Source organism: Myotis brandtii, unplaced genomic scaffold (genome assembly GCF_000412655.1).
Source record: "Myotis brandtii unplaced genomic scaffold, ASM41265v1 scaffold208, whole genome shotgun sequence".
NCBI classification, from domain to species: Eukaryota; Metazoa; Chordata; class Mammalia; order Chiroptera; family Vespertilionidae; genus Myotis; species Myotis brandtii.
Genome location: NW_005357764.1, coordinates 4699648 through 4725657, shown reverse-complemented (window position 1 = coordinate 4725657; position 26010 = coordinate 4699648). Strand labels below are relative to the sequence as shown.

Genomic DNA, 26010 nt, shown 5'->3' with positions numbered 1-26010 from the left:
CCCGCCCCCACCTCGCAACTCGTCGCCTGGGCAGACGGGGCCTGGGTCTGGCCCAGGGTCTCCCTGTGCTTAGCTGCCCGACACCACCCAGCCATGTAAGAGGGACCGGGATTTTTTCGAACCGGAACCGTTAACTACCCCAAAGGAGAGGCTGGGAGCAATGACTTTGAATTCTGTTTCAAGTGACCTTTCCATGTTTTGGTCTCTAACAAGCCCTTTTGTTGTCCTTTAACGTGTGCGAACGAAAGTAAAATTTTAACATCAAGATTATTGATGATCCCAGGCTAGGATTAAATAGTCTTCTTAGATTAATTGTTTACGCACAGGCTTAACTCTGGAGTTGACTAGCAATGGAAAAAAAAAAGGAACTAGGTGATTCTAAAGGTTCCCTGTACAATAGAATAAGTGTGGTCGGCATTTAGCCAGCCATAAGCAGAGAGAGGAGAATGGGCCAGGTGCAGAAGGTCACCAGGACGGAAAGCACTGGTTCCCTGGCAAAGGGCAATTGTAGAGTGGTGCCTGCAGGATTGGGGAGCTGGGTCCTACAGGATTGGGGTGCCAGGTGCCTGCAGGATGGCCCAAAACAGCCCAGGCTAGCACTGACACCTCTAACTCTTGGCTTGGAACATATTTATCTCTTGTAGATGGGGAACCAATCCACAGTGCCTGGAGGTACCTTTTAGGATGCATATTTGCCAACTGGGAGAAATTTGACCCTGAGTCCCTTGAGGTTCTTTTGCAACATAACCTAGCCTCACTATGAAATGGGCAATGGAAAGACTTGGCCACTTCATGGCACCATTAAGTTTAATACTATCCTACAGTTAGACCTGTTTTGCTGTTCCAAAGGGAAGTGGATGGAGGATGAGGCCTCCTTAGATCAGTGTGTCTTTTCCATACAGCCAAGTCTTTAGGGCTCTCAGAAATTGTTAGGGACGAGAATAGAATATCGGGGGCTAGGTATGGTTAAGGGAGCTATTAATCATGACCTGTTAACCATGATTGCCATGTGTTGGTTAAAGGACATTATATTTTTAATATATCCTACAACTTTTGTGATATACTATGTTAGTACAGTTTGGGTAATATTATATTTAAAATCTTTTTTCTTGAAAAATTAATGTTTATTGTATATTAAATTATATTTAAAATAGTTTTTCTTGCAATATTAATGTTTATTGCATGTAACATTATTATATTTAAAATTGTTTTTCTTGAAATAAATTTTTAAAAAGGACATTCTAACTTGACTGGGAGTTGTATGCCTCCGGGATCTGGGAGTCATCCTGGGACCTGGAAGTCAACCTTGGAATGTGGTCTATTCTCATTCCTAAAAACTTCCTAGTATCATGGAAAGATGAAAAACCTTGTTGCCCAAACAATGGAGTCCCACCCCAACCTGTAATCCCTACCTCCCCATGGTAATCTTTGTCCTACTTTGGCTTTTAAAAAAATATTATTTTTATTGATTTCAGAGAGGAAGGGAGAAGGAGAGGGAAAGATAGAAACATCAATGATGAGAATCATTGATCGGTTGCCTCCTGCACACCCCCTACTGGGGATTGAGCCCACAACCTGGGCATGTGCCCTTGACCGGGAATCCAACTGTGACCTCCTGGCTCATAGGTCAATGCTCAACCACCAAGCCACACCGGTAGGGCAAGAGACATTTTTAAAAGCAATTTGGCAAATTATATATTTTTCTCCCTACCTGATCCCTCCAGAATTAGGCAATTTTTAATGAGTGAGCTATGGCAGTAGGTTTCTTTGCATGAATTCAATAAGGCCAGTTTCCAATTGTGGTTTTATTAACCAAGACCTTGACTAGAATGTCATATTGGAAAGAAAGACACATGCCTGGACTCTGGATGTCACCAAAAAGCCTTAAAGAATGAAGATTGACTTTAAAGCTAATAACATTGTAATCCACCCACTATTTTGACATTGTTTCTGTAAAATGCTGACTCTGACTAATATGTGATTTGTAGATAAACACCATCCTATTATAATAAAAAGGTAATATGCAAATTGACCCTAACAGCAGAACGACTGGGAATGACTGGTCACTATGACACACACTGACCACCAGGGGGCAGACGCTTAATGCAGGAGCTGCCCCTTGGTGGTCAGTGCGCTCCCACAGTGGGAGCTGTGCTCAGCCACAAGCCAGGCTGACGGCTGCCAGCACAGTGGTGGTGGCGGGAGCCTCTCCTGCCTCCTCAGCAGTGCTTAGGATGTCTGACTGCAGCTTAGGCCTGCTCCCCGCTCGCAAGTGGACATCCCCCGAGGGCTCCTGGGCTGCCAGAGGGATGTCTGACTGCCAGCTTAGGCCCGACCACCTGGGAGTGGGCCTAAGCCAGCAGGTGGACATCCCCCGAGGGGTCCCAGATTGCAAGAAGGCACAGGCCGGGCTGAGGGATCCCCCGCCCCCCGAGTGCACAAATTTTTGTGCACCGGGCCTCTAGTATTTGTATAAGAATCCTCGGAACTAACTTCAGAAGATACACTCTGACCTTCAGTCATCCCAACTCTAGGAGAATTGCTGACCTTCAACCGTAAAACCAGGATAACAAAGAACTAGGATGACTGAGACCAGGATGACCCACACTGGACCAACACTTGACCAGTTTCAAGATCCATATCGGAATGGACTGTGCTGGACTGCAGGTAGAGAACTTTTCAACTCCCTCCCCTTGATTATTTTGTTCTGCTTTGCCTCTCCCTCCTTGTAAAAACCTCTGCCTACACTGAGATGTTGAGATGGGCTTTGTGACAAGAGTCCTCCATTTCCTCTTTCTTTTTTCACCAACATCTGTCTAATAATGAGTTTGTTTTTTGTGGTGACAGGCAACAGAACTTGAGTTCTGGTTACAGTTTTGGCAAGCCAGCCAGGAGTGAGCAGGAGCCCCTTCCCCCACACCCAGTAAGCCCCTGGACTTTGGAGGGAGTTCCCCAGGGTGCCTGTGGCTGACTGACTCCCTGATAAAAAGTAAGGGTGATTTTAGGAGAAAAATTATATTTCAATGGAATCTATAATACAACCCTATATAATAAAAGGCTAATATGCAGACTGTCCCCTCGATCGGGAGTTTCATCAGGGGGCAGGGCTGGCCAGTCGCCCCCCCCCACCTGTTGGGGTCCAACCCCAGCGGGTCCAGGGGTCCCCAAAGGTGTGGACGGAGTCGGCGAAGAAGGAATGACACGGAGACAGCCTTCAGTTGATCAGCAGCCTAGCCAGGATCTCCAGCCACGATCTCTGGCCAAGTTCTGGTCGGGATCTCCAGCGAAGTTCTGGTTAGGATCTGATTAGGATCTGATGTTTATTGTCTTGTTACATCTATATTTATACCAGCCGATTTTAATCCTGTCAATTTCTATTACAAAGGTTAGGGCGTTTCTTATCTCCATTCCAGGGAGTAAAGATTATGTAGCTTAACTACCCGCCTGACACTTAATTAAGGGGTTGTATCCCCTCCCTAACCTCAGGGAAAAATCCCCACCTGGGGAAACAACCTTTCTCGGAGAGGTGACCTTGGTTAAAACACATGGCGCTAAGGAGAGCAAACATATTAAGAACAATATGCTATATATGCCAGGTCCCTTGAAACATATGCTGTGCAGATGTTTCTTTCCTGCAGCAACTGTGTCAAGCAGCAAGGATGGACCGGCTTCCGGCACCCACCCTTCAACCCCTCTTCCCCCATCAGGGGTGGGGCTGGCCGGACCCCACCTGTGCATGAATTCATGCATCAGGCTTCTAGTTATAAACATTAGGCTCTGGTTCAGTACATTGTCTATAATATTGTATTTCTCACCTATGAACTAGACTGGATCCTGAATTTTTCTAGTTTCCTGAAATATTTTGGCTATAACTTCCTAACTTTCATGGAAATGGAAGAAAAATTGACAGTGGGGACCTGTAACAGTGGAAAATTGTAACCCACCCCACATTCTCTTGCCACTGTTTCTGTGAAATGCTGGCTCTGACTAATATGTAGCTTGTAGATAAACAGCATGTTTGTATAACAATCCTAGGAACTGCCCTAGCCAGTTTGGCTCAGTGGATAGAGTGTCAGCCCACAGACACTCTATCCAGGTTTGATTCTATTCAAGGGTATGTACCTCGGTTGCAGGCTCCATCCTCAACCCTGGTCAGGGATCATGTGGGAGGCAACACATCAATGTGTGTCTCTCACAACAATGTTTCTCTATCTCCCCCTCCCTTCCACTCTCTCTAAAAAAATCAATGGAAAAAATATCCTGAGGTGAGGATTAACAAAACAAACAAACAAACAAAATCCTAGGAACTAACTTCAGAAGATACAGACTTTGACCTTCAGTCATCCCAGTTCTAGGAGAATTGCTGACCATAATATCAAGATGACCAAGACCAGGATGACCCTCACTGGATTATCACTTGACCAGTTTCAAGATCCTTAATGGAGTGGACCATGCTGGACTGCATGTAGACAACTTTTCAACTCCCCCCACCCCTTGATTATTTTGTTCTGCTTTGCCTCTCCCTCCTTGTAAAACCCTCTGCCTGCACTGAGATGTTGAGATGGGCTTTGTGACAAGCATTCCCCATCTCCTCAGGTGACCAGCACTTGAATAAAACCTCTTTCCTTTTTTCACCTGCATCTGTCCAATGAGTTTGGTTTTTGTGCAGCAGGCAGCAGAACTTGGGTTCTGGTTACATATAGGTATTGCAGGCAAACATGATGGCCATTAGAGCTCACTCAGGAGATTCCATCAAAGCAGATTTAAAAGAGCCTATACAGCCCAGCTGTGGTGTGGGTAATAGAAAGAGAACTAAACGTGCATTTTAAAATGTAGTCTATTGGTGCCCTAGCCAGTTTGCTTGGTGGTTAGAGCATCGACCTGTGGACTGAAGGGTCTCAGGTTCAATTCTGGTCAAGGGCACGTACCTGAATCCCTGGCATCTGTCAGGGCGTGTTCAGGAGGCAACCAGTCGATGTGTCTCTCACATCGATGTTTCTCTCTCTCTGTCTCTCCCTCTGCTTTCCACTTTCTCTGAAATTCAATGGAAAAAAATAGCCTCAGGTGAGGATAAAAAAAACAACAAGTAGCCTATTGGGTGAACACTTCAATAGTGATTACATTCTAAATTGATAAGAGAATGAGAGGGTAATGTTAATGTAAGAAACATTCAAACCTGTGATAATTTTTTGTGCGTTTATTTGAGCCAAACTGTCGACAATTGCCAGGAAGCAGAATCTCAACAGATTGAGATAATGCTTGGGAGAATGGCAGTTTGACATGACTACCCACCATAAACCTCTTTTAGTAAAAGAAGTTAAATTTCAGACCATCTTTGAAGTTACTTTATGTCTTTGAATTTGCAAGGCAGCCATGCAGGCCTTCCTTGAGCTAGTCATGTTAGCATGTGGCCCCTTTTCGTCCACACTAACCTTGCCAACGTTTTACACAAGGAAATATTAACATTTCCATAAAGCATAGTCAATTTTTTTTTTACATTAGGATAAAAATTAACATAGGTGTTGGTCATTTCATTTGCATTTACTATTCAGTATTCCTGCTTCCTGAAGATGACTTGCTATGCCTTCAGAAATGTACTTAATTCCTTTTAACATCTTATCTCAAGTTAACAGTCCTTTTCTGGAACTAACTGAAAAGGAAAACCAAGCATCTTAATCATAAATTAGTTTCTTATATTGACTCTCAAAATTGTTTTAATATTTCAAAATAAATGAAAGCTCCTATGAGAAGAATGCCTGTGTACAAATTGAGGATTGGGGTGAGGAAATATTGTCAATCTGCTAAATTACTAATATCAAGTGGGTTAAGGCATTAGGCAATGAGTCTATTCTTGTTCTAATAGCCTGGAAACTTAAACTTTTTGAATTTTTCAGTCCTGAGTCAATGCCTAGATATACACCTGGACATATAACAGACCTTCAGATACCCCTCTGATTACACACCGAAGGACTCCTAATCAGACCATCTGACATCCATTATCCTGACCACCTGACATCTGACTGATAACTGCCCTGGACCAATCCTGGATCAACCAGTAATTCTCAGTAATGTACTTTTTACTATAAAAACTTTTAACTTTCCTTTCTTCTTTGGAGAACTTCTGGGATTTTTTGCCTAGCTGTGTTCCCATTTGCAAATTCTAAGACTTTTGAATAAACATCATTTATTTCTAGCCAAAGCCCCCAGACTCTTTGAGTCACTTTGACAAGACCAAACAAATTGGAAAAAAAATATTTTAGGCAATATCAGTTGTGTGTCAGAAAGCACTCCTGAAAGGGTCTGAAAATAATTCAATAGGCTACCAAAGAAGAAGCAGATCTTAAGGGGAAAAAACCATTTGTCATAATAGATGTCTTGTCCACATGTACAAAACAAACAGCAACCTTGGACGGTGCCTTCCAGTTCTTGGTGGGACAGTAATTACCACATATCTGAATGTTAGCATTATTTAAATTACACCTTTTATAAGAGAGCTTGAATTCTGTATCTGAGAAAACCAGTTACCTGAGGCCCTTTAACCCTCAGATTCTGAATTAGGTTGTTTTCTCTTATATATACTTTATATACTTTATATATAAGAATATACTTTATATATAAGAATATACTTTATATGTAAGAGAAAAAATATACTTTATATATAAGAGAAAAAAATCGTATATGACAGAGCAGATTCAGGATTAGAAACCTAAATTAAAAGGATTAAAACTCTAGCAGACGTGGTAGCTTTTCTCCAAGATGATCCCTGCCTTCTGGTATTCATACACTTGTCCCTCCTACATTGTACCAGGATTGGTGACCAATAGCATATAGCAGAAATGATGTTTTGTCACTTCAGTGATCATATTTTTAAAATACATTTTTATTGATTTCAGAGAGGAAGGGAGAGGTAGAGAGAGATAGAAATATCAATGATGAGAGAGAATCATTGATTGGCTGCCTCCAGCACACCTCACACTGGGGACTGAGCCTGCAAACCCAACATGTGCCCTGGCCGGGAATCGAACCGTGACCTCGTGGTTCATAGGCCGATGCTCAACCACTGAGAAACACCAGCTGGGCTCAGTGATTATATTTTAAAAGATTTCCATCTTGAATGCCCTCCCTCCTCTCTCTTTTTCTGGGAGAAACAAGCTGCCATGTAGTAAGAGGTGTAGGCAGTGGCAAGAAATAAAGAATTCTGCCAGCAGCCAATGAGGAACTGAGGCCCTTTGACCCTCAAGTGAGCGAGATTGTGACCACTTCAGCATCAGTTGAGTCTTTAGATGACTGCAGCCCCAGCCAATAGCTTGACTGCAACCTCATGAGAGACCTTGAGCCAGAACTACCCAGCTAAGAGGCTCCCACATTCCTGACCCTCAGAATTTGTGAGAGATAATATGTTTGTTGTTTTAAGCTGCTAAATTTGGGGGTAATTTTTTATGCAGCAATACATCACTAATATACAAATTATTAAACATTATGGAATTAATATTAGCTATAATTATTAGTTTTATTTTGATTATTGACCCTAAAAAAAAGCACCTTATGAACTAAGCATCCTCCATAGTTTTGGACAAGTCTGAAGGTTATGTGACTAACTTGCCTGAGGAAGAGGAAACTTGCAAAGAAGTCCAGACTAAGTCCAATATTATAGCTTCAGCATCCGAGTGGAGGATGATGTAGAGTTGCGTCTGTCTAGTTTCTGCTGTTGATCTCACAGATTTTATGGAAAGGGAACCTTGAGCAAAATCTGAAATAGCTATTTTTGCTAAAAATCTCTGTGAGACATTATTTGCCTTGGTCCCATAACATCAGAGTATGACCCAAAAGTGGAGGAACAGGAGTCTATCCACCTCATCAGACCACATTTGTAGTGGCATGTCATCGCCCATGCATATCAGCAATTGGGGCACAGCAGAGCAGGTGCAGCTGAGCTTGGCACAGCAGGCCTTCATCTTCAGTGGGTATGCAGCACTTTTGTGCTCTTTTCCGGGTGTCTACTGCAGACACATCTCAAAAATAAAAATAAAAAGAATTAACAGAAAAGTCTGTATTCATGAGCCCAACTGTGGTCTGTAGGTTTGACTTTGAGGGAGATTGGAGGTGCACAAATAGAAGGGCCAGAGAAATCACATTTGTACTGTTATAGGATCCTGCATTTTAACTCCAGTCTATTTTGACCTGGACACATAGGTAACTAACCATGAGGAGAATGGGCCTTGAAACATTCTCCAGACTAGAAAAGTTAGATAAGAAATCATTTGAACAGCTTTTTAAGGACTTAGATGTCCAGACCTTGACTTTGAATGAGTGTAATTTCCAATGTGAAATCCACAATTTGATTTAAGAGATACAGGAAAGTTTTAAAATTCCATATAAATAATTACACATTGCTACCAACTTTGCTACCTACACATTGCAGTAGGAATACAAACTTGCTCCCTTCAAGGCAATACCTACATAAAATGAGATGTGAAATATGCTGCTTGCATCATAAAGACTAGTTATCAATCTCTAGAATAGATGGAAAAGACATTGGTGATGGCTAATAGTAGAAATACAAGTTTTCCTAAAAGGGTTTTATGTATGCATATGACATAGAAAGAAAATTGGTTTTTTGTTTTGTTTTGCTTATTGATTTCAGAGAGGAAGGGAGAGGGAGAGGGACAGAAACATCGATGATGAGAGAGAAACATTGATCGGCTGCCTCCTGCACGCCCCCTACTGGGGATTGAGCCTGCGACCTGGGCATGTGCCCTTGACCAGAATTGAACCTGGACCCTTCAGTCCACAGGCCAGTGCTCTATCCACTGAGTCAAATCAGCCAGGGTGAAAATTGGGTTATTAATGTTGTTTACTTACTCATTCATTCAAACAAATATTTGCTGAATTCATTCATTCAGCAAATATTTAAATAGACTGTTATTTGCCCAACACTGTTCTGGATTCTAGGAACTGAGGAAAGAGACAAGATACCTATTCTCTTGAAGCTCACATTTTATTTTATTTTTTATTTTTTTAGGTCCATTTTATTTATTTTTTTACATTTTTTTATTGATTAAGTTATTACATATGTGTCCTTATCCTCATGTTATCCACCATCTCCCCGACTCATGCCCTCACCCCCCTGTTGTCTGTGTCCATTGGTTAGGCCTATATGCTTGCATATAAGTCCTTTGGTTGATCTCTCCCCCTTACCCACACCCTCCCCTACCTTCCCTCTGAGGTTTGACGGTCTGATCGATGTGAAGCTCACATTTTAATTGGGGGATAAGGAAGATGACAATAAATTTGAAAAAAATAAATACAAATTTCAAATACAGGTATAGCATGGAATTATGGCAGGTTCAGTTCAAAGACCATCTCAATAAAACAAGTATTGCAATAAAGCAAGTCATAATCTTTTTGCTGGTAGAGGGTCCTGCCTTCATTTGTATGTATAAACACACACACACACACACACACACACAACATCTGTGAAGCTCAATAAACGGAGGTATGCCTGTGGTGGTAGGGGCCAAGAAAAAAGAATGGTAAAAAAGGATGAGGTATAAAGAGTGACAGGGGGTGGCTACCATAGATTAAATGATGAGTGAATACTTTTTTAAAAAGGTGATATCTGAGCTGAGCTGCAAGGAATGAGAAGAAACCTGTCATGTGAAGATCTGGGAAGAGAGTGTGCCAAGCAGAGGAACAGCAAGTACAGATTGTGAGGTAAGGTCATGCGCTTCGAGCTACCGAGGGAAGACCAGCATGACCAGAACATAGTGATCAAAGAGAGTAATGGGACATAAGGGCAGAGACATTGGCAGGAGGCCAGTTTATATGGAGACCAGATCATCTAGTGCCTTGTGGACAGTGGCAAGGAGTTTGAATTTTATAGGTGCAATGAGAAACGATCAGGGTATGTTCAAGCAGAGAAAGGGTGCCGGAGTCCATTCATTGTCTTCACTAGCTGAGTTTAGACAGAGACCCCCCCAAAAGCTAGTAGCCATTGAAAGTCCTAGTAAAGGTCAGGGCTTGAAAGTCCTAGCAAAGGTCAGGGCTGTGCACCACCCAGTTAATCTAGGAACCACTCAGTTAATTTAGGTAATAATAGTTGAAGCATCCCCACCTTAGTTCCCTTAATTCCTTAGATACTTATGTAGATCCTTGTTGATTATTGTTAATCAGATACTTTTGTCTACTCCTGGAAATTGCTGATCTGTGTGTCATTGAAACTTCCTTACCCTAAGGGCTACTCCAGATCAATAAAAGATTGGAGCAGCCTGAGCATGGGTGGAAGTCCTTCGGGATTTGCCCGCCTGGTTCCCCAATATTGCAAAATTATCTCGTGTCTTTTTCTCTCATTTGCTGTGCGGCTCCTCTTTCAGGTACCGAACCCTACTCCACGCAGAACGTGGAGGGAGTGTTACTCGACAAAAGGGTAAGGTGTGATTTCTATTATAAAAGAAGCACTTTGGCTGCTATGTGGAGAATTATGAAAACAGATTGATGTGTTAGAAAGTGATTGCAGCATCTCAGGCAAGAGCATATAATGGCCTGAAGTAGAGTGTATCTGTGAAAGAGATAAATGGATGAATTCAGAATACATTTTGGAAGCAAAAGGTAAATGACTTACTGTTGGGTAAGGGAAGGAAATTAAGAATGACTCCTGGATTTTTGGACTAAACAACTTGGAGGAAATTGGGTGGAGTGGAGGTTTGGGAAGTTAAAATTTTTCTTTAATTAAAAAATATTGTGGTAAAAGACACGTAGTGTGAAATTTATCATCTAACAAGTGTACAGTTCAGGGGCATTAAGTATATTTGCATTGTTGTACAGTCATCACCACCATCTAGAACTCTTCATCTTGCAAAACTGAAACTCTGTACCCATTGAACAATAATAACTGCGCAATTTTCATCTTCTCCCAGCCCCTAGCAATCATCCTTCTGTTTTCTGTTTCAATGAATTTTACCACTCTAGGTACCTTATATAACTGGGATCATACAGTACTTGTCCTTTTGTGACTGGTTTATTTCACAGCATAATGTCCTCAAGGTTCATCTGTGCTATAGCAAATGTCAGAATTTTCCTTCCTTTTTCACACTGAATAATATTCCACTGTATCTATATGTCACAGTTTGTTTATCCATTCATTTGTTGATGGACACTGGGTTGTTGTGGATAATGTTGCTATGGCTATGAGTGTATAAATATTTCTTCAAGGCCCTGCTTTCAATTCTTTTGGGTATTTCTCAGAAGAATTGCTGGGTCATATGGTAATTCTATGTTTAATTTTTTGAGGAACTGCCATACTATTTTCTACTGGGACTGTACCATTTTATATTTCTAACAACAGTGCACAAAGTTTTCTGTTTTTCCAGATCCTCACTAGCACTTGTTCTTTTCTATGTTTTTAATAGTAGCCATCCTAATAAGTGTGAGGTGCTATCTCATTTTAGTTTTAATATATATTTCCCTAGTGATAGTGATGTTGTGGTTAATTTCATGTGTTTATTGGCAATTTGTATATTTTCTTTGGAGAAATGCCTATTCAAGTCCTTTGCTCATTTTAAACTCAAGTCGTTTAGTTGTTATTGAGTTGTAGGAGCTCTTTATTCTAGACATTAAACCCATCAGCTATATGAATTGCAAATATTTTCTCCCATTCCATGGGTTCCTTTTCACCCTATTGATTGTGTGTCCTTTTATGTGCAGAAGTTTTAAATTTTCATGCAGTTCAATTTATCTATTTTTTCTTTTGTTGCCTGTGTAAAAGTTTTATTTAAAACATAAAAATAAACATATTTAAATATATTATATTTTAAAGTTACTTTAAAATATAAATTTGGAGACAGCTGGATATATTTTAAATTTGGAGACTGACGGTCATAGGAGAGGTCAGATAAAATATAAATTAGGGAGTTATCCACGTGTGGATGAAAAAGGGTTCACGTACTAAACCCGACAAGATCAGGGAGGCCTGCATGGTGGGCCTTAAAAAGTCAGAGACTGAAAGTAATTACATAGGATGGTCTGAACATAAAAATTCCTAACTAAAAGCAGGCCTGTAGCGTCCTTGACAAAGGTCAATCTTTACCTTAAGTGAGTCTGTCTATTGTCTTTATAAAAAAGATATTAATAATTTTATATTGTTAAAATAATATTTTGAATTATTACACTATTTATTAAAACTGTTTCTTTTTACTTTTTTAAAATGATGCCACTAGAAATCTTAAAATTACACTATGTTGGTCGCATTATATCTACCGGACAATGCTAGTGGTTAACACTAACGTGAGACTACCTGGTAATAAGGGGTGGTGGGTCATAGCCTACAATGGAGGGAAGTAACAGGCTCTAATAGGCCTACCCAGTACCCACCAGTGTAAAAGAAGTAAGTGTCTCTCCATTTACTTTTACCCAATCCCAGAGATTTCCCTGCTTTGCTTTTTCTCTCCTCTCTAATCTACCATCAGTGTGTCTCACGTAACCCTCCTTATGTCTTCTCCTTTGAATCTAATGTATAAAATAAGCTGCAAAACTGCTGTTCTCCAGAGCATTTTCTTAATCTGTTGAGATTTTGCTTCTCAGCAATTGTCAGTTGGGCTCAAAAAAAACTCATAAAAATCTCTACAGGTTTGGATGTTTCTTATGATCGATACACATAGGGATGGTATTTATAGCCAGGGAGTGAATGAAATCACCCACCCAAGAGAGAAGATCTATAGGAACTAGGTCTCCCTGTGGGATGGAGTCATCTTAGAGTTAAGATTCCATAGGAAGATATCAAGAAGCTTTGACTGAGTTAACTTTGTGTAATATAAGTTATTGATGTTCTTCTGAGGTAGGTGCTAGGTTCGGGTGGAAATTAGAAAGCCCTGGGCAAGTATTAAACCTGCTTGCTTTTGTATTATTACAATAGCATTAACAATAACCCATGGCATCAGTGAATCCTCACAACAGCTCTATGAGGTACAAATTTGTATTGTCCTCACTTTACAGATAAGAAACAAAAGAGAAGTTGAATAATTTACCCAGTTGCTATAGTTAATATATGGCAGGTCCAAATTACAAATCTAGTTGGTCTGCCTCCAGGCCTTCACTCTTAACTATTAATGCTATATCTCATTATCCTGAAAAATGAAGTCTAGCCCTTGGCCCTTACCCACTGACTACATTTGGTCTCCTTGGGTTTCATATCACTATAGTCACATCTTTGTGGTGGTGAATGGTCCAAGACAGATGGTACTGATCCTGTCACCTTACCAGTGATGGCGAACCTTTTGAGCTCGGCGTGTCAGCATTTTGAAAAACCCTAACTTAACTCTGGTGCCGTGTCACATATAGAAATTTTTTGATATTTGCAACCATAGTAAAACAAAGACTTATATTTTTGATATTTATTTTATATATTTAAATGCCATTTAACAAAGAAAAATCAACCAAAAAAATGAGTTCGTGTCATAGGTTCGCCACCATTGCCTCAGGCTGACCTAAAGTCTTTTTTTTTTGAGCACTGGGTTTTAACACTGTGCCAAGTTCTCATACACCCCAAATAAAGGAAAAGAAGGTAGATGGACATAGCATACTAGGATCAACAGAAGTTGTCATGTGTTTTATTCCCTTTCCTCTTCAATCTAGACACTATGGTCTTTTGCTTCAGTCAATCTCAGTTCCTCCATTGTCTTGTCTCAGTTCCTCCATTGTCTTGTCATTCTGCTCACCTGGACTGCAAAGCCCCAAATCCAGCCATTAGTGCATATCATTCCTACCCTGGGACACTAGAGAAAACCACACAACCATGTGAATTTGTTTCTCTGCAAATTTACATTTCCAATCATGGCTGTACCCTCAACCCACTTGACTCAGCCAACCCACATGTTTCTCCAACCATAACGATCCCCCTTCTCTCCTATATCTTAACTCAACAGCTTTGATTGAGAGTGAAGAGTAAAATGGTTTGGCTTATCTTGGGTTGAGATTTTGCAAGATGAGTAAACAAAAGGATGAGCGTAGTGGTGTGAGTGAATTGAAGAGATCTTGAGGTATAGACTGGAAGGTAAAGGAAAGGATGTCAAGGTCAGAGCTGAAGGATCAGGAGGAAAGTAAATGGTCCTGGAATGAGATGGTTATTGTGACTGATGAGGCCATTTAGGGTGTGTCCTTGGCAGGAAGGAGTTGAAATACAGGTTAAGGTCAAATACTATGAGACTGAGGTGTAAGATTACTTAGCCTTCTGAGCACAAAAGGCATCACTACCCCTGGCTGGGTTCCAGAGAGCTCATAGAATGTGGACAAGCAACTGGGCAGATTGTTGGTAATAGCAACCAGAAAGCAGTGTAAACCTCAAAGGAGGCATTTTATAGATGTGAAGCTGAAGGAATTATGGTTTGGAAACAGGAAAATGCTGAGACCTTACCTGGCCCTGAAGTTCATAGAAAGTGATAAATGAACAGCCTGTATTTGAGAGACAGGAAGAACCACGAGGGAAGTGGAGTGACGGGGAAGCCAGGTCGCTGTCAAGGCCAGGATGTAGAGAGAGCAACCAGGACTATACTTGCAGAAGGAGAATTGTTTGTCCACAGTGGAATGGGTTTTCACTGTAGCAGGGAAAGCAACAGTAGGAGGGTGAGATGGTGGGCTATGCAGGGACAGAGAATTTGACTTCAAGAAGGATTATATTTGCCATGTTGGAGAAGGATGGTCTCAAGGTTCTCAAAACTGGATTTAAGACTTCTCTGTGTTCAGAGGCATTGGGTGATAGTTCAAATCCTCATAATATTTTGCAATCCATTCAGTGGCCTATTAAATATATAAACTCAATGTTAAGGTAATTTGCCTCAGCAAAGCAAGTTAGGCTTGGCCCCAATCAGGGTAGAGGTGACTGCTGCTCAAGTTGTGTGGAGGAGGAGAGAGATAAACATACCCGGGCCTTAATGGAAGAAAACGACTTTGACCTGAGTTTCATCTCCACAGTGCTCAACCCCAAGTGGGAGGCATTGAGCTAGTTGCTGTGGCCACACAGGCAAGAGTTTATCATCTGGCCAGACTGAGCCCACTAAGAGCAGGAACTTTGCATTTTCCATAATCTTCATCTTTGCTTTCCAAGACCTCACACTTAGTTGACACTCAATAAAAGTTATTTTTAAAACATCTTTATGATTATAAAAATAATTTGTGTTATTTGTGAAACATTTTTAAGACTGCAAAGAGTTTTATTTAAAAATAAACTTACATTTAAATATATAAATACTTTAAAGTTATTTTAAAATATAAATTTGGAGACAGCTGGATATATGAGACTGAAGGCCATAGGAGAGATCAGCATAAAATATAAATTAGGGAGTTACCCACATGTGGATGAAAAAGGGTTCACCTACTAAATCTGACAAGATCAGGGAGGCCTGCATGGTGGGCCTTAAAAAGTCAGAGACTGAAAGAAACTACATAGGATGGTTTGAACATAAAAATTCCTAACTAAAAGCAGGCCTGTAGCTTCCTTGACAAAGGTCAATCTTTACCTTAAGTGAGTCTGTCTATTGTCTTTATAAAAAGATATTAATAATTTTATATTGTTGAAATAATATTTTGAATTATTACACTATTTATTAAAACTGTTTCTTTTTTTAATGATGCCACTAGAAACCTTAAAATTACACTATGTGGGTTGCATTATATCTGTGATAAACGTCTGTGCATAAATATTTCTTATATCTCTGATGATTTCCCAGTTGTAGAATTAATACCTCAAAAAACTCCAGCATTTTAAGGCTCTGAAAACACTTTGTCAATTTGTTTTCTAGAAAATAATAAAATAATTTACATTCCCATCAGAATATGAGAGTGCATTTAATCATACTCTCATCAATATTAAGTACTTTCATTTTGTTTATTATTAATTATTTTAAAAATTTATTTGTTATTTTTTAAATACTTTAAAAATCTTTATTGAATACTTTCATTTTGTAACCTTTGCAATGTAGTAGTTGAAAAATGGCATCACATTGTCACTTCAATTAATATGTTTCTGGTTACTTGTGAAGCAGAACACTTTTTTGTATGTTTATTGACAAATGTTTTCTTGTTTGAAAACTAATTTTGGTCCCTTTAACTATAATAATGAAAATATAATACATTGATTCATTTTTTCAACAAATATTTATTGATCATCTACTATGTGCCAACCAAGGTTCTAACTCCCGGGGATACAGAAGTGGTCTTCATGGACTGTGAGGAAGCACTTGGATGAGGAAGGAGAAGGACAATAAACAAAGTGAAGAAGTAAATAGTTAGGATGTCAGAGGGTAATAAGAACTATGGAGAAAAATGAAGCAGGGATGGGTAAGGTCAGGACAGAGGGCTAAAGGGATACAATCTTCTATTTATATTAAAGCCTAAGCAACCATTGGGACCAAATGACCAGAACGACCAGTCAACCAGTCGCTATGATGTGCACTGACCATCAGGGGGCAGACGCTCAACATAAGAGCTGCCCCCTGGTGGTCAGTGCGCTCCCACAGCAAACTTCCCACGGCCAGCTGTAGGCGTCGGTGGCTGGTGTCTGTTCCTTCTGTGCCTGACCATCATCTTTAGCCCTGGGCTGGGACAAAGAACCGGAGTTGGGTGGCAGTGGATCCCTTTCCCGGGGGCCAAAGGCTGGCTCCCTCCTCAGGGCTGGCAGGCCCCAGCCGGCAGGCCCCGATCAGGCGGGCCCATGGTCCTTCCCCCTGTCCTTCCACCTGGCCGGCAGGCCCTGATTGGCCTGGCCCTGATCAGCCCTAATCGCCGGCCAGGCCTAGGGACCCCACCTGTGCACAAATTCATGCACCGGGCCTCTAGTTTAAAATAGAGTGGTGAGGTAAGGATTAATTAAGCAGGTGACACTTGAGCAAAGACATAAAGGAAGTAAAAGAGCAAGCTTTGCTGATACCAAGGAAGAGCACAGAGTGGGGGCACAGAGAGTAGGGCCCTACAAGCAGGCGAGCATTCATTCTACCCATTCAGGATCATGGCATGTCTCTATTCAAATCTTAATAAAATGGAATAATTTCTTCATTTAGGCTTTATATATTTCTTAGTAAGGTTATTTCTAGGTATTTTATATTTTTATGATTATTATGAACAGAACCTGTTACGCCCCCCACCCCCACCCCCCACACACATATTTTCTAGCTGGTTATTTCTAGTACATAAAAAATCTATTAAATGTAAGACTTTTTAGTTAACTGTCTTGCATTTTAAAAAATAGAACATTGCCTTAGCTGGTTTGGTTCAGTGGATAGAGCGTCGGCCTGCAAACTAATGGGTCACAGGTTCAATTCTGGCCAGGGCACATGCCCAGGTTGTGGGCTCGATCCCCCCAGTGGGGGACATGCAGGAGGCAGCCAATCAATGATTCTCTCTCATCATTGATGTTTCTATCTCTCTAGCTCTCTCCCTTCCTCTCTGAAATCAATAAAAATGTATTTTTTTAAAAAATCCAGTAGTAAAAAAAAAAAAAATAGAGCATCATTATATGCTCCTCAATATTGGTAATTTTGTCTACTTTCTACCAGTTTAACTTATCTACATTTTATACTATGACTACAGTTACTAAAACTTACTAAAAAATGTACAAGAGTTGCTAAAAACCTATATCCATAAAATTCCTGTTAATGGCATGCCCCTAGTGTTTCACTCTAACATGCAGTGCAATACTACATGTTAGAGTACTCAGTCAGTCAATCTGAGGTTGATATTCATAAGCAAGTGCAGGAACTTGCTTTATAGACCTAACTTTAAAAGTAGTTTTTATAAATCAGGAATATGTCTTGAATTTAACCAAATACAATTTTGGCATATATTGATCACCTTGGTCTTTGAACTACCAAAGACATAACTAATTGAGTACTTGTCTTTTTATAAACAGATTTTTAAAAGTCATCTCTGGGGGGGAAAGGGGAGGAAAATGGGAGATATCTATAGTACTATCAAAAATAAAATATATATTTTAAAAAGTCATCTCTTCCTATATAATAAAAGGCTAATATGCAAATTGTTCCCACGGGCAGGAATTTGACCAACCTGGAGACGTGCGCTGACCACCAGGGGGTGGTGCAGAACATGGCGGGCACTGGCGATGCAGTGCTGGCAGCAGGCGGCAGTGGAGGCGCTGCCCGCCCCGATGGGTCCGGGACTGCAGCAGGATGGTGGAGCAGGTGAGCGGGTGGTGCCAGGCCAAGGCAGGTGCGAGTGGGGGCCCCGGTTGCCCCACAGATGGGCCCTGATTGCTGGCCAGGCCTAGGGACTCTACCCGTGCACGAATTTAGTGCACTGGGCCTCTAGTAAAATATAAAGCACCCATACAAACAGCAATAAAAGGTACTTATCACATCCTTTTTGTATTTAGAAAAAGCTTTAAGAGCATTTTACATTAGGTGTTTAAATATTCAAATATCTATGTATCAAACATAACATTTTTTTTTACCAAGCTAGAGTTATAAAGTATTTTAATTAAAATAAATATTTATCAAAAGATAAGCAGGCAAGGTCCCTGGCTCCCAGAGGCTAATGGCCATATGGGGGTGGAGTGGAACCCAACAGAGTGAGGGTAACAAGTACCAGGAGAGCACAGCAGAGTGAACAGTCACTGCTGGTGGGAATGAAGCTCAAGGAGAGCTCCTTGGGAGCCAGCATGACCTCCTCTCTGCGGGACAGGCCGCCTCGTGCCCGGCGGGGAAGGTGGAATGGCCATCAGACAGGCTGTATCAATAGGGAAATAAAAGCAGGATAAAGCTGCTCACCTGTATCCCCAAAGACAAAGCATAAGCTATTCTAAGATATTTTAGTGGATTTTAGGTAACAGTCAAAATGCAGAAGCAGTGTGTCAGTAGGATATAAAATATGTGTTAGGAATATGGCAGTCTAGAGAACAAATTCTGAGCTTATCAGAAAAGTTCAAGATAAGGATTTCAAAACAATAAGTGTATCAGGATGTTACATCAAAGCTTCGTTTGAAAAATGTTCAGACAGCCCGGCCGGCGTGGCTCAGTGGTTGAGCGTCGGTCAATCTCTGTATGAACCAGGAGATCACGGTTCGATTCCTGGTCAGTGTACATGCCTGGGGTTGCAGGCTCCATCCCCAGTTGGGGTTGTGCAGGAGGCAGCCCATCATCATCGTCACTGATGTTTCTATTGCTCTCTTGCTCTCTGAAGTCAATCAAGATACATTTAAAAAAGAAAAATGTTTAGACAGTGAAAGTTAACATTTGGGGATAATCATTTTGAGGATGATGCCACCAAGCAGCATATTACAAATTAGTAGCTGCCTATTTCCACGCACACACCATGGCCCTGGGTGTACTAAAGGGTCATCAGTAGCTCGTCACCATGCTGCCCTTAGAGAAGCCACTATCAATGAAAGCATGCTGCCCCAAGTCTCCATGAGTAACTGCTTGCTGTGCTATCATCTCCAACTAAACCATGGTGCCACATAGAGCTGACATTTATTTTCTGAACTTATGGTAGCTTTTATCTTTCACGCCGCTCATTCATGGAGCAGAGGTTCCGCGATTGCCGATCAGAAGCACCCTGGGTGGAGTGGATGTAGCTGCACACTGTGCTTGGGAAGGTGTATTGAAGGAAAGAACTGTTTTAAAAGCTTCCTAGATGGTTGGCTTGGACAGCCTTCTTCCTAGGTGCTGACCCCTCTTGGCTGTGGGGCACACAAACCATCTCTACCGATCTAACTGTTTTGCGGTTTTCATGATTCTCTGTTTACCAGTAAAATATCTCTTAAGCCAGTCTTAGGACATAGAAGGTTTAGTCATGTGCTCAAAGAGAGCACAAAAGTGGATCTTTTAATAGTCTGTGAGCTGTAGCCCCTGGCACTGTAGCTGGGAACTGCTCTGATTCCCTTCTTAAAAGCCGACAGGTGCCCAGCCGCTGTGGCTCAGTGGTTGAGCGTCGACCTATGAACCAGGAAGTCATGGTTTGATTCTTGGTCAAAGCACAGGTTGTGAGCCCGATCCCCAGTGGGGGCATGCAGGAGGCAGCCAATCAGTGATTCTCTCTCATCATTGATGTTTCTCTCTCTCTCTCTCTTTCGTCCTCTCTGAAATCAATAACAATAATAATAATAATAATTAAAAAAATAGGAGCCAGGCTATCTGATCTCTTGCAAACACTGTTAATCCTCTCAAAGGAGTGTATAAAATTTTCTGGCTAGGAATGCTGCATATAGTCATTTGATTATAGCAGTATATGAATTCACTGTAGAAAGGTCTGTAATTTTGAATGTGCCGGTTCACTTACACACACACACACACACACACACACACACACACACACACGCTGTTGTCACCTGACAGTGTGTGAATACAATGACGCTTTATTTGGATGGCAGTCGTATGTTTGGAAATGAGTGTTCATCTTTATGTGTATTGACTAGTCCTTAACCAACACATTTTCAAACAACCTTACAAACCCATTTCGCTGGACTCATTAGTAAGGTGGACTCTATAGAAATGGTTAGTTTTTTTAAAAAAGGAGATGATCTGGAAGAGTGGTCCAGAATTTGCTACATGACAAGCATTTCTCAACAGCAGGGCCCGTTTGGTTACAGTCAGTCCATTTCATCAGGAAAAGCTTTGGTTTCTTCAGGGTCTTATGTCTCTGTTTTTCAGTTCACCGAGTGGGGTAGAAATTTTTATCAGAATGAAGTTATTAGAACTTTGGGGTTTTCTTCGTTGTTCACTGAATCTCTTGTTTTTTTCCCAGACCTGAACCTGAAAATAAGATGCGTGCTAAAGAAAATTAAATATTCACAACTCTCTTCCTCACAATTCTAAACCGACACTGAAAAACATTTCTTCAATGAACAAGTAATGATTGTAACTCTAATTAGAACCTAGAGCTAATACTTTATTATTTTGAATACTTGGAGTCATTTTCTTAATTAAACATAAACAAAACCCAGAATTTACACTCTTTTCATTTCCCTGAGGGAAGGATAGATTGGTAAGAATGAAGTTCTCGTGAGGTAAAGTTGATATTGAACTGGTTGTATCATTACAAGAAAATAGCTTATCAAAAATATGCACCTTTTACTATGTGTTCTGTCAGAGATCAGAATCCATTCACATGACAAAGACTTATCTTTATCATGGCCAGGCACTGAAACACGTTATCTCATATAACCTTACTATACTGAAGCTTAGTGAAAATTAAGTTTACCCCAAATTAAATTTCCCCAAATTTATGCAGTAGATGTGGGATTTGAAGCCAGGCAGTCTCGTTCCAGAATCTAAACGTCTCCTACCAAACCACTTATCTTTTAAATGTTTGCCAATCTGTGATAGCATAGAAAGATATTTGTTTTTTGTCCCTGTTACCAATAGTAGAACTTGTAAACCCCTTGTAATTTCCTGAGAGATAGAGGTAATAGGAGCATCTTGTCTTTTGTTCAAATGAGGCGACTCTTGGCTGGGCCCTCCTAAGATAACTTCAGGATGGGAGCTGGCCACCAGAAAAACCAAGCCTCGGTAAGAAGACCGGAACTTTCACCCCCCTCCCCCGCCCCCCAACCTCCGTGGAGGGAAGAGGGGCTGGAGAGTGAATTAATAATTGACCATGCCTATGTCTACGTGATAAAACCTCCACAAACCCCTTAAACACTGGGGTGCGGAGAGCCTCTGATTGGTGAACACATCCCTGTGCTGGGCTGTGACACTCCCCAACTCCACAGGGACAGAAGCTCCTGCACTGTGGACCTTTCCGGACCTCACCCCACTCACCTCTTCATCTGGCTGTTCACTTGCATCCTTTAAGATAAACCCAGTAATAGTAAGGAAAGTGTTTTCCTGAATTCTATGAGTCGTTCTAGCAGATTACCAAACCCTTCAGGAGGGCGTGTGTGGAAACACCCAACTGTGTAGCCAAGTTGGACAGAAGTGAATCATCGGGGGACCGGATACCTGTGACTGGCATCTGAAGGGAGACTGAGCCTTTAAACCAGTGGAGTCTGATGCAAACTCCAGGTAGTTAGTGTTAGAACTGAATTAAATTATAGGCCAGTTGGTTGGTATCAGGAGGGAAAAACCCTCATAATCTCATAAGCCAAAGAAATGATACTAAATTATTTTATTTTATATATTTTTATTAATGTCGATAATTTCTATATATATATAAATAACCTTTTACTATGTGTTCTGTCAGAGATCAGAATCCATTCACATGACAAAGACTTACCTTTATCATGGCCAGGCACTGAAACACGTTATCTCATATAACCTTACTATACTGAAGCTTAGTGAAAATTAAGTTTACCCCAAATTAAATTTCCCCAAATTTTTGCAGTAGATGTGGGATTTGAAGCCAGGCAGTTGATATAGAAAGATTATATATATATATATATATATCCGCCACTGAAATGTCCTTTTCTGTAAACTGCTTGTTCATGACTTCTGCTAAGTTTTCCTACTGAGTTGTTTGTCTTTTCCCCTACGAATCACTAAGAGCGTTTGTATATTAGGTATACCAGCCCTGGGTTTGTGTTGCATGTTGCAAATATTTTCCTCCTGCCTTGTTGACCTTTGTCTTCGTTTATGGTTTCTTTTTTGCTGTGCCAACAATTTCTAAAATTACATAATTAGATATATCAATCTTTTCCTTTATGGCTCTTTGCTTTTCAGATTATGCTCAGAAAGGCCTTCTCAAAAGTAATAGAAATATTTTTCTTCCGGCATGTTTATGATTTTACATTTTTAGGCCTCAACTTTTACTCTTTCTGGAATTTATATGGATGCGTTTTGAAGTAGGACTCAAGTTTTTATTTATCCAAAATGGCTAGCTGAATGTTCTAATATATTTTACTTAATAATCTAACTTTTCCTCACTGCTTTTGAATTGCTACTTTTTACCATATACAGAATTCTCATATTTTCTTTCTTTTTAAAAAAAAATATATTTTATTGATTTTTTTACAGAGAGGAAGGGAGAGGGATAGAGAGTTAGAAACATTGATGAGAGAGAAACATCAATCAGTTGCCTCCTGCACACCCCCTACTGGGGATGTGCTAGCAACGAAGGTACATGCCCTTGACCGGAATCGAACCTGGGACCTTTCAGTCTGCAGGCCGACGCTCTATCCACTGAGCCAAACCGGTTAGGGCTCTCATATTTTCTTGGGTTTAATTCAAACTCTATTCAGTGATTTCTATTCCTATACCATTAGCACACTGTTTTCACTACCACTGTTTAATAATACACTTTATTATATGATAGTGCTACTCTCCCTAGCCATTCTTGCATATTTATTATTTCTGAGATATTTTTATATCATTTTTTAAAGTTCCACTTACCATTTCACTTTCTGCATCTCCTCTAAGGACTCTGGTAGAGTCATTCCAAAACTTTCAGGGAAAAACAGGGTGATGATTCCGATCAGGATGGTCAGGCTGCCCATGAGGATGTAGGGCAGAACTTGGTTGTAAGCACCTGTAAGGCACGGGACATAGTTAGAAAAAGGGATTCTCCAGAAGCTCTCGAGCATCATTTTGTAAAGGTGGCAAACAGTGCTTGACAGCAGTTTTAAACTGGAACATTTTCTGAAGTTAAAAAGTATGCAAAATGCACCATTTGTTTTGCATTATCAGAAGGTCTTTCATGTCAACTGCTATTCTCTAAGCTGCTATATAATCATGTATGACAGATGTTCCTTTGGTAGAAATATTTGCCTAGCAAAGTTCTCCTCTGAAGGCGGAGGTAACTGGAGAAGAGGGAAAGGGAGGACATGAAGGGGAAAGAGGTTGACCAGCATACTGCAGGTACAGGTACTGGCTATCATGATCGGTGTGACCTTTGCTTTGACCCAAACCAGTAGGCTGCAGTGGAAAGCTAGGTCCACGGAGTCATGAGACTTGAAAAAAAAAATCTAAGTAATATGTTCAATCCAATTAAAAAAAAATGTTAGGCACCGTGAAAGTAGTGCTTTGGTTTCTTTTCTTTTTTCTTTTTTTGCAGCATTTATAAGTCTTGGTTTTATAAGTAATTGGAAGAACCACTTCATCTCTCCTTTATACAGTGTCACTCAGGAAAATAACAGATCCTTATTTTGCTTCCCATTTGCATAGAGAGATTATAGAGGAACAACACACCCAAGAATTTTATTTGACAAAAAAACAACAACCCAAAACATTAATCTTGAAACTGTTCTGAGGCCTATGTGTCTCTCATCAGTACAGTCCTTAATGAGGATTAGGCTTGGAGAACCAGATCTTGCATCCATTGAACATCCCACTAAAGTGCCTCTGAGGTGTTATTTCAGCTTGAGAAATTTGGTTACATAAAAACTAAAATTTTCTGCATTGCAAAAAGTATTATAAAGTAAAAATGTAAATGATAAACTAGGAAAAATATTTACAACATATATACAAAGGGCTATTTTTTTTTTCAGTTACAAAGACCTCTCACAAATCAAAGATAAAATGTTGAAAAAAAAACATTAAAAAGATGGGCAAAAGACATGAACAGTCAGGTCACTAAAAAATAAATAGAAGGTCAATAAATATATAAAAAATGCTCAACCTCACTATAATTAAAGAAATGAAAGCAACAATGATATCCACTTTTCACATAACAGATTATCAATGATTAAACAATTGGATAATCCCATTGCTGGTGAGGATGCAGAGAAATAGGCATGTATTGATAGTTGGATTGTAAATGGGTACAATATTTAGATGTCAATTTGGCAATATCTGTAAAATTTTTAAATTGTTCCAGCAATCCATGAATCCAAATATACACAATCAAACCAATAAAGGGTGTAGGACATAGGGAAATGTTCATTGCAGTAATAACAAAAACCTGGACATGGCTTAAATGTCCATCTGTTAAACCTAGTTAAACAAATTATGTATATGTGTACATTGGAAGATTAGGTACTAACGAAAAAGAAGGTAAGAGAACTGTGTATACCAATAAAGATAGTCTGATACAATGTTAAGTTAAAAAAAATTGTAAAACTATATATATACAGAATATCTGAAGGGCTACTCACCAAACTGTTAATATTAATTACTTATAGGGGTGTGATTTAGGGGACTGAGAAAAAAGAGATAAACTTGTACTTTTTTCAGTACTCTCTATGCAATGAAAATATATTACTTTTATATTTTAAAAAAGAACAGATCAATAAGCTATGTCTCACCAAGGTACACGAAGTAGGGAGCGATGATGCTGCCCACTCTGGAGGCCATGGAGGTGATCCCCACAGCCATGTTTCTGACCATGGTGGGATAGAGCTCTGCAGTGAAGACGTACAGCATCGAGAAAGCAGAGGTGACCCCGAATTTCCCTAACATCACCAGGCCAATGGACAAGAAGTTGTAATCTGGAAAAGAGACCTAGTGTAAACAGAGGTGCTTTAGAAGTGATATGTTCTCAACTCAGTTGCTTTTATGGTTCTCTTTGCTTGAAGGAGCATGTTTTTCACATTGTAGAGATAGTCCCCAAATAACACTTTCTATTCAAATAATTGACATGGACAAAGATGGAGAGTGAGGGGTTGCCTTGTGCTTGGCTCTACTATTAGTATAGATCAGTGGTCGGCAAACTGCAGCTCGCGAGCCACATGCAGCTCTTTGGCCCCTTGAGTGTGGCTCTTCCACAAAATACCGACTTCTGCGCATGGGCCACGAAGTTTCAATCGCACTGTACGTGCGCGGCCGCACATGGTATTTTGTGGAAGAGCCACACTCAAGGGGCCAAAGAGCCGCATGTGGCTCGCGAGCTGCAGTTTGCCGACCACTGGATCATTTACACATTCAGTGACCTTTGTCCACTTTTACTTGTTACAGCACTTTCATGGTAAGTCATTAGCATGTTAATATAGTTAAGTTTAATCTTCAATGAGAAGAACCAATGCTTTCTATCCTGTTTAGTATTATTAAGAAATACATATTCTTTTTTAAAAATATATTTTTTTTATTGATTTCAGAGAGGAAGGGAGAGGGAGAGAGAGATAGAAACATTGATGAGAGA

The 26010-nt window shown here is 40.3% G+C and overlaps 1 protein-coding gene and 1 long non-coding RNA gene across 3 annotated transcripts in view; one reads left to right on the top strand and one right to left on the bottom strand.

Moving 5' to 3' along the window:
• The first annotated feature begins 6 nt into the window (after positions 1-6).
• LOC102242348 lies at positions 7-9986 on the top strand. 2 transcript variants are annotated; one of them, XR_001361996.1, is made up of 4 exons: positions 7-95; positions 2535-2667; positions 5895-6065; positions 9613-9986. It is a non-coding gene; the product is annotated as an uncharacterized LOC102242348 (long non-coding RNA). The 2 variants fall into 2 exon arrangements; XR_001361995.1 differs by lacking the exon at positions 5895-6065.
• A 10352-nt stretch (positions 9987-20338) lies between these two features.
• SLC22A4 (solute carrier family 22 (organic cation/zwitterion transporter), member 4) overlaps positions 20339-26010 on the bottom strand; it is a gene marked incomplete at its 5' end in the record, with an annotated part of 42206 nt that continues 36534 nt past the window's right edge. Inside the window, 3 exons of the mRNA XM_005865619.2 lie at positions 20339-20753; positions 23328-23463; positions 25178-25360. Coding sequence (XP_005865681.1) covers positions 20678-20753; positions 23328-23463; positions 25178-25360 — 395 coding nt within the window. The remainder of the gene's footprint in view (positions 20754-23327; positions 23464-25177; positions 25361-26010) is intronic.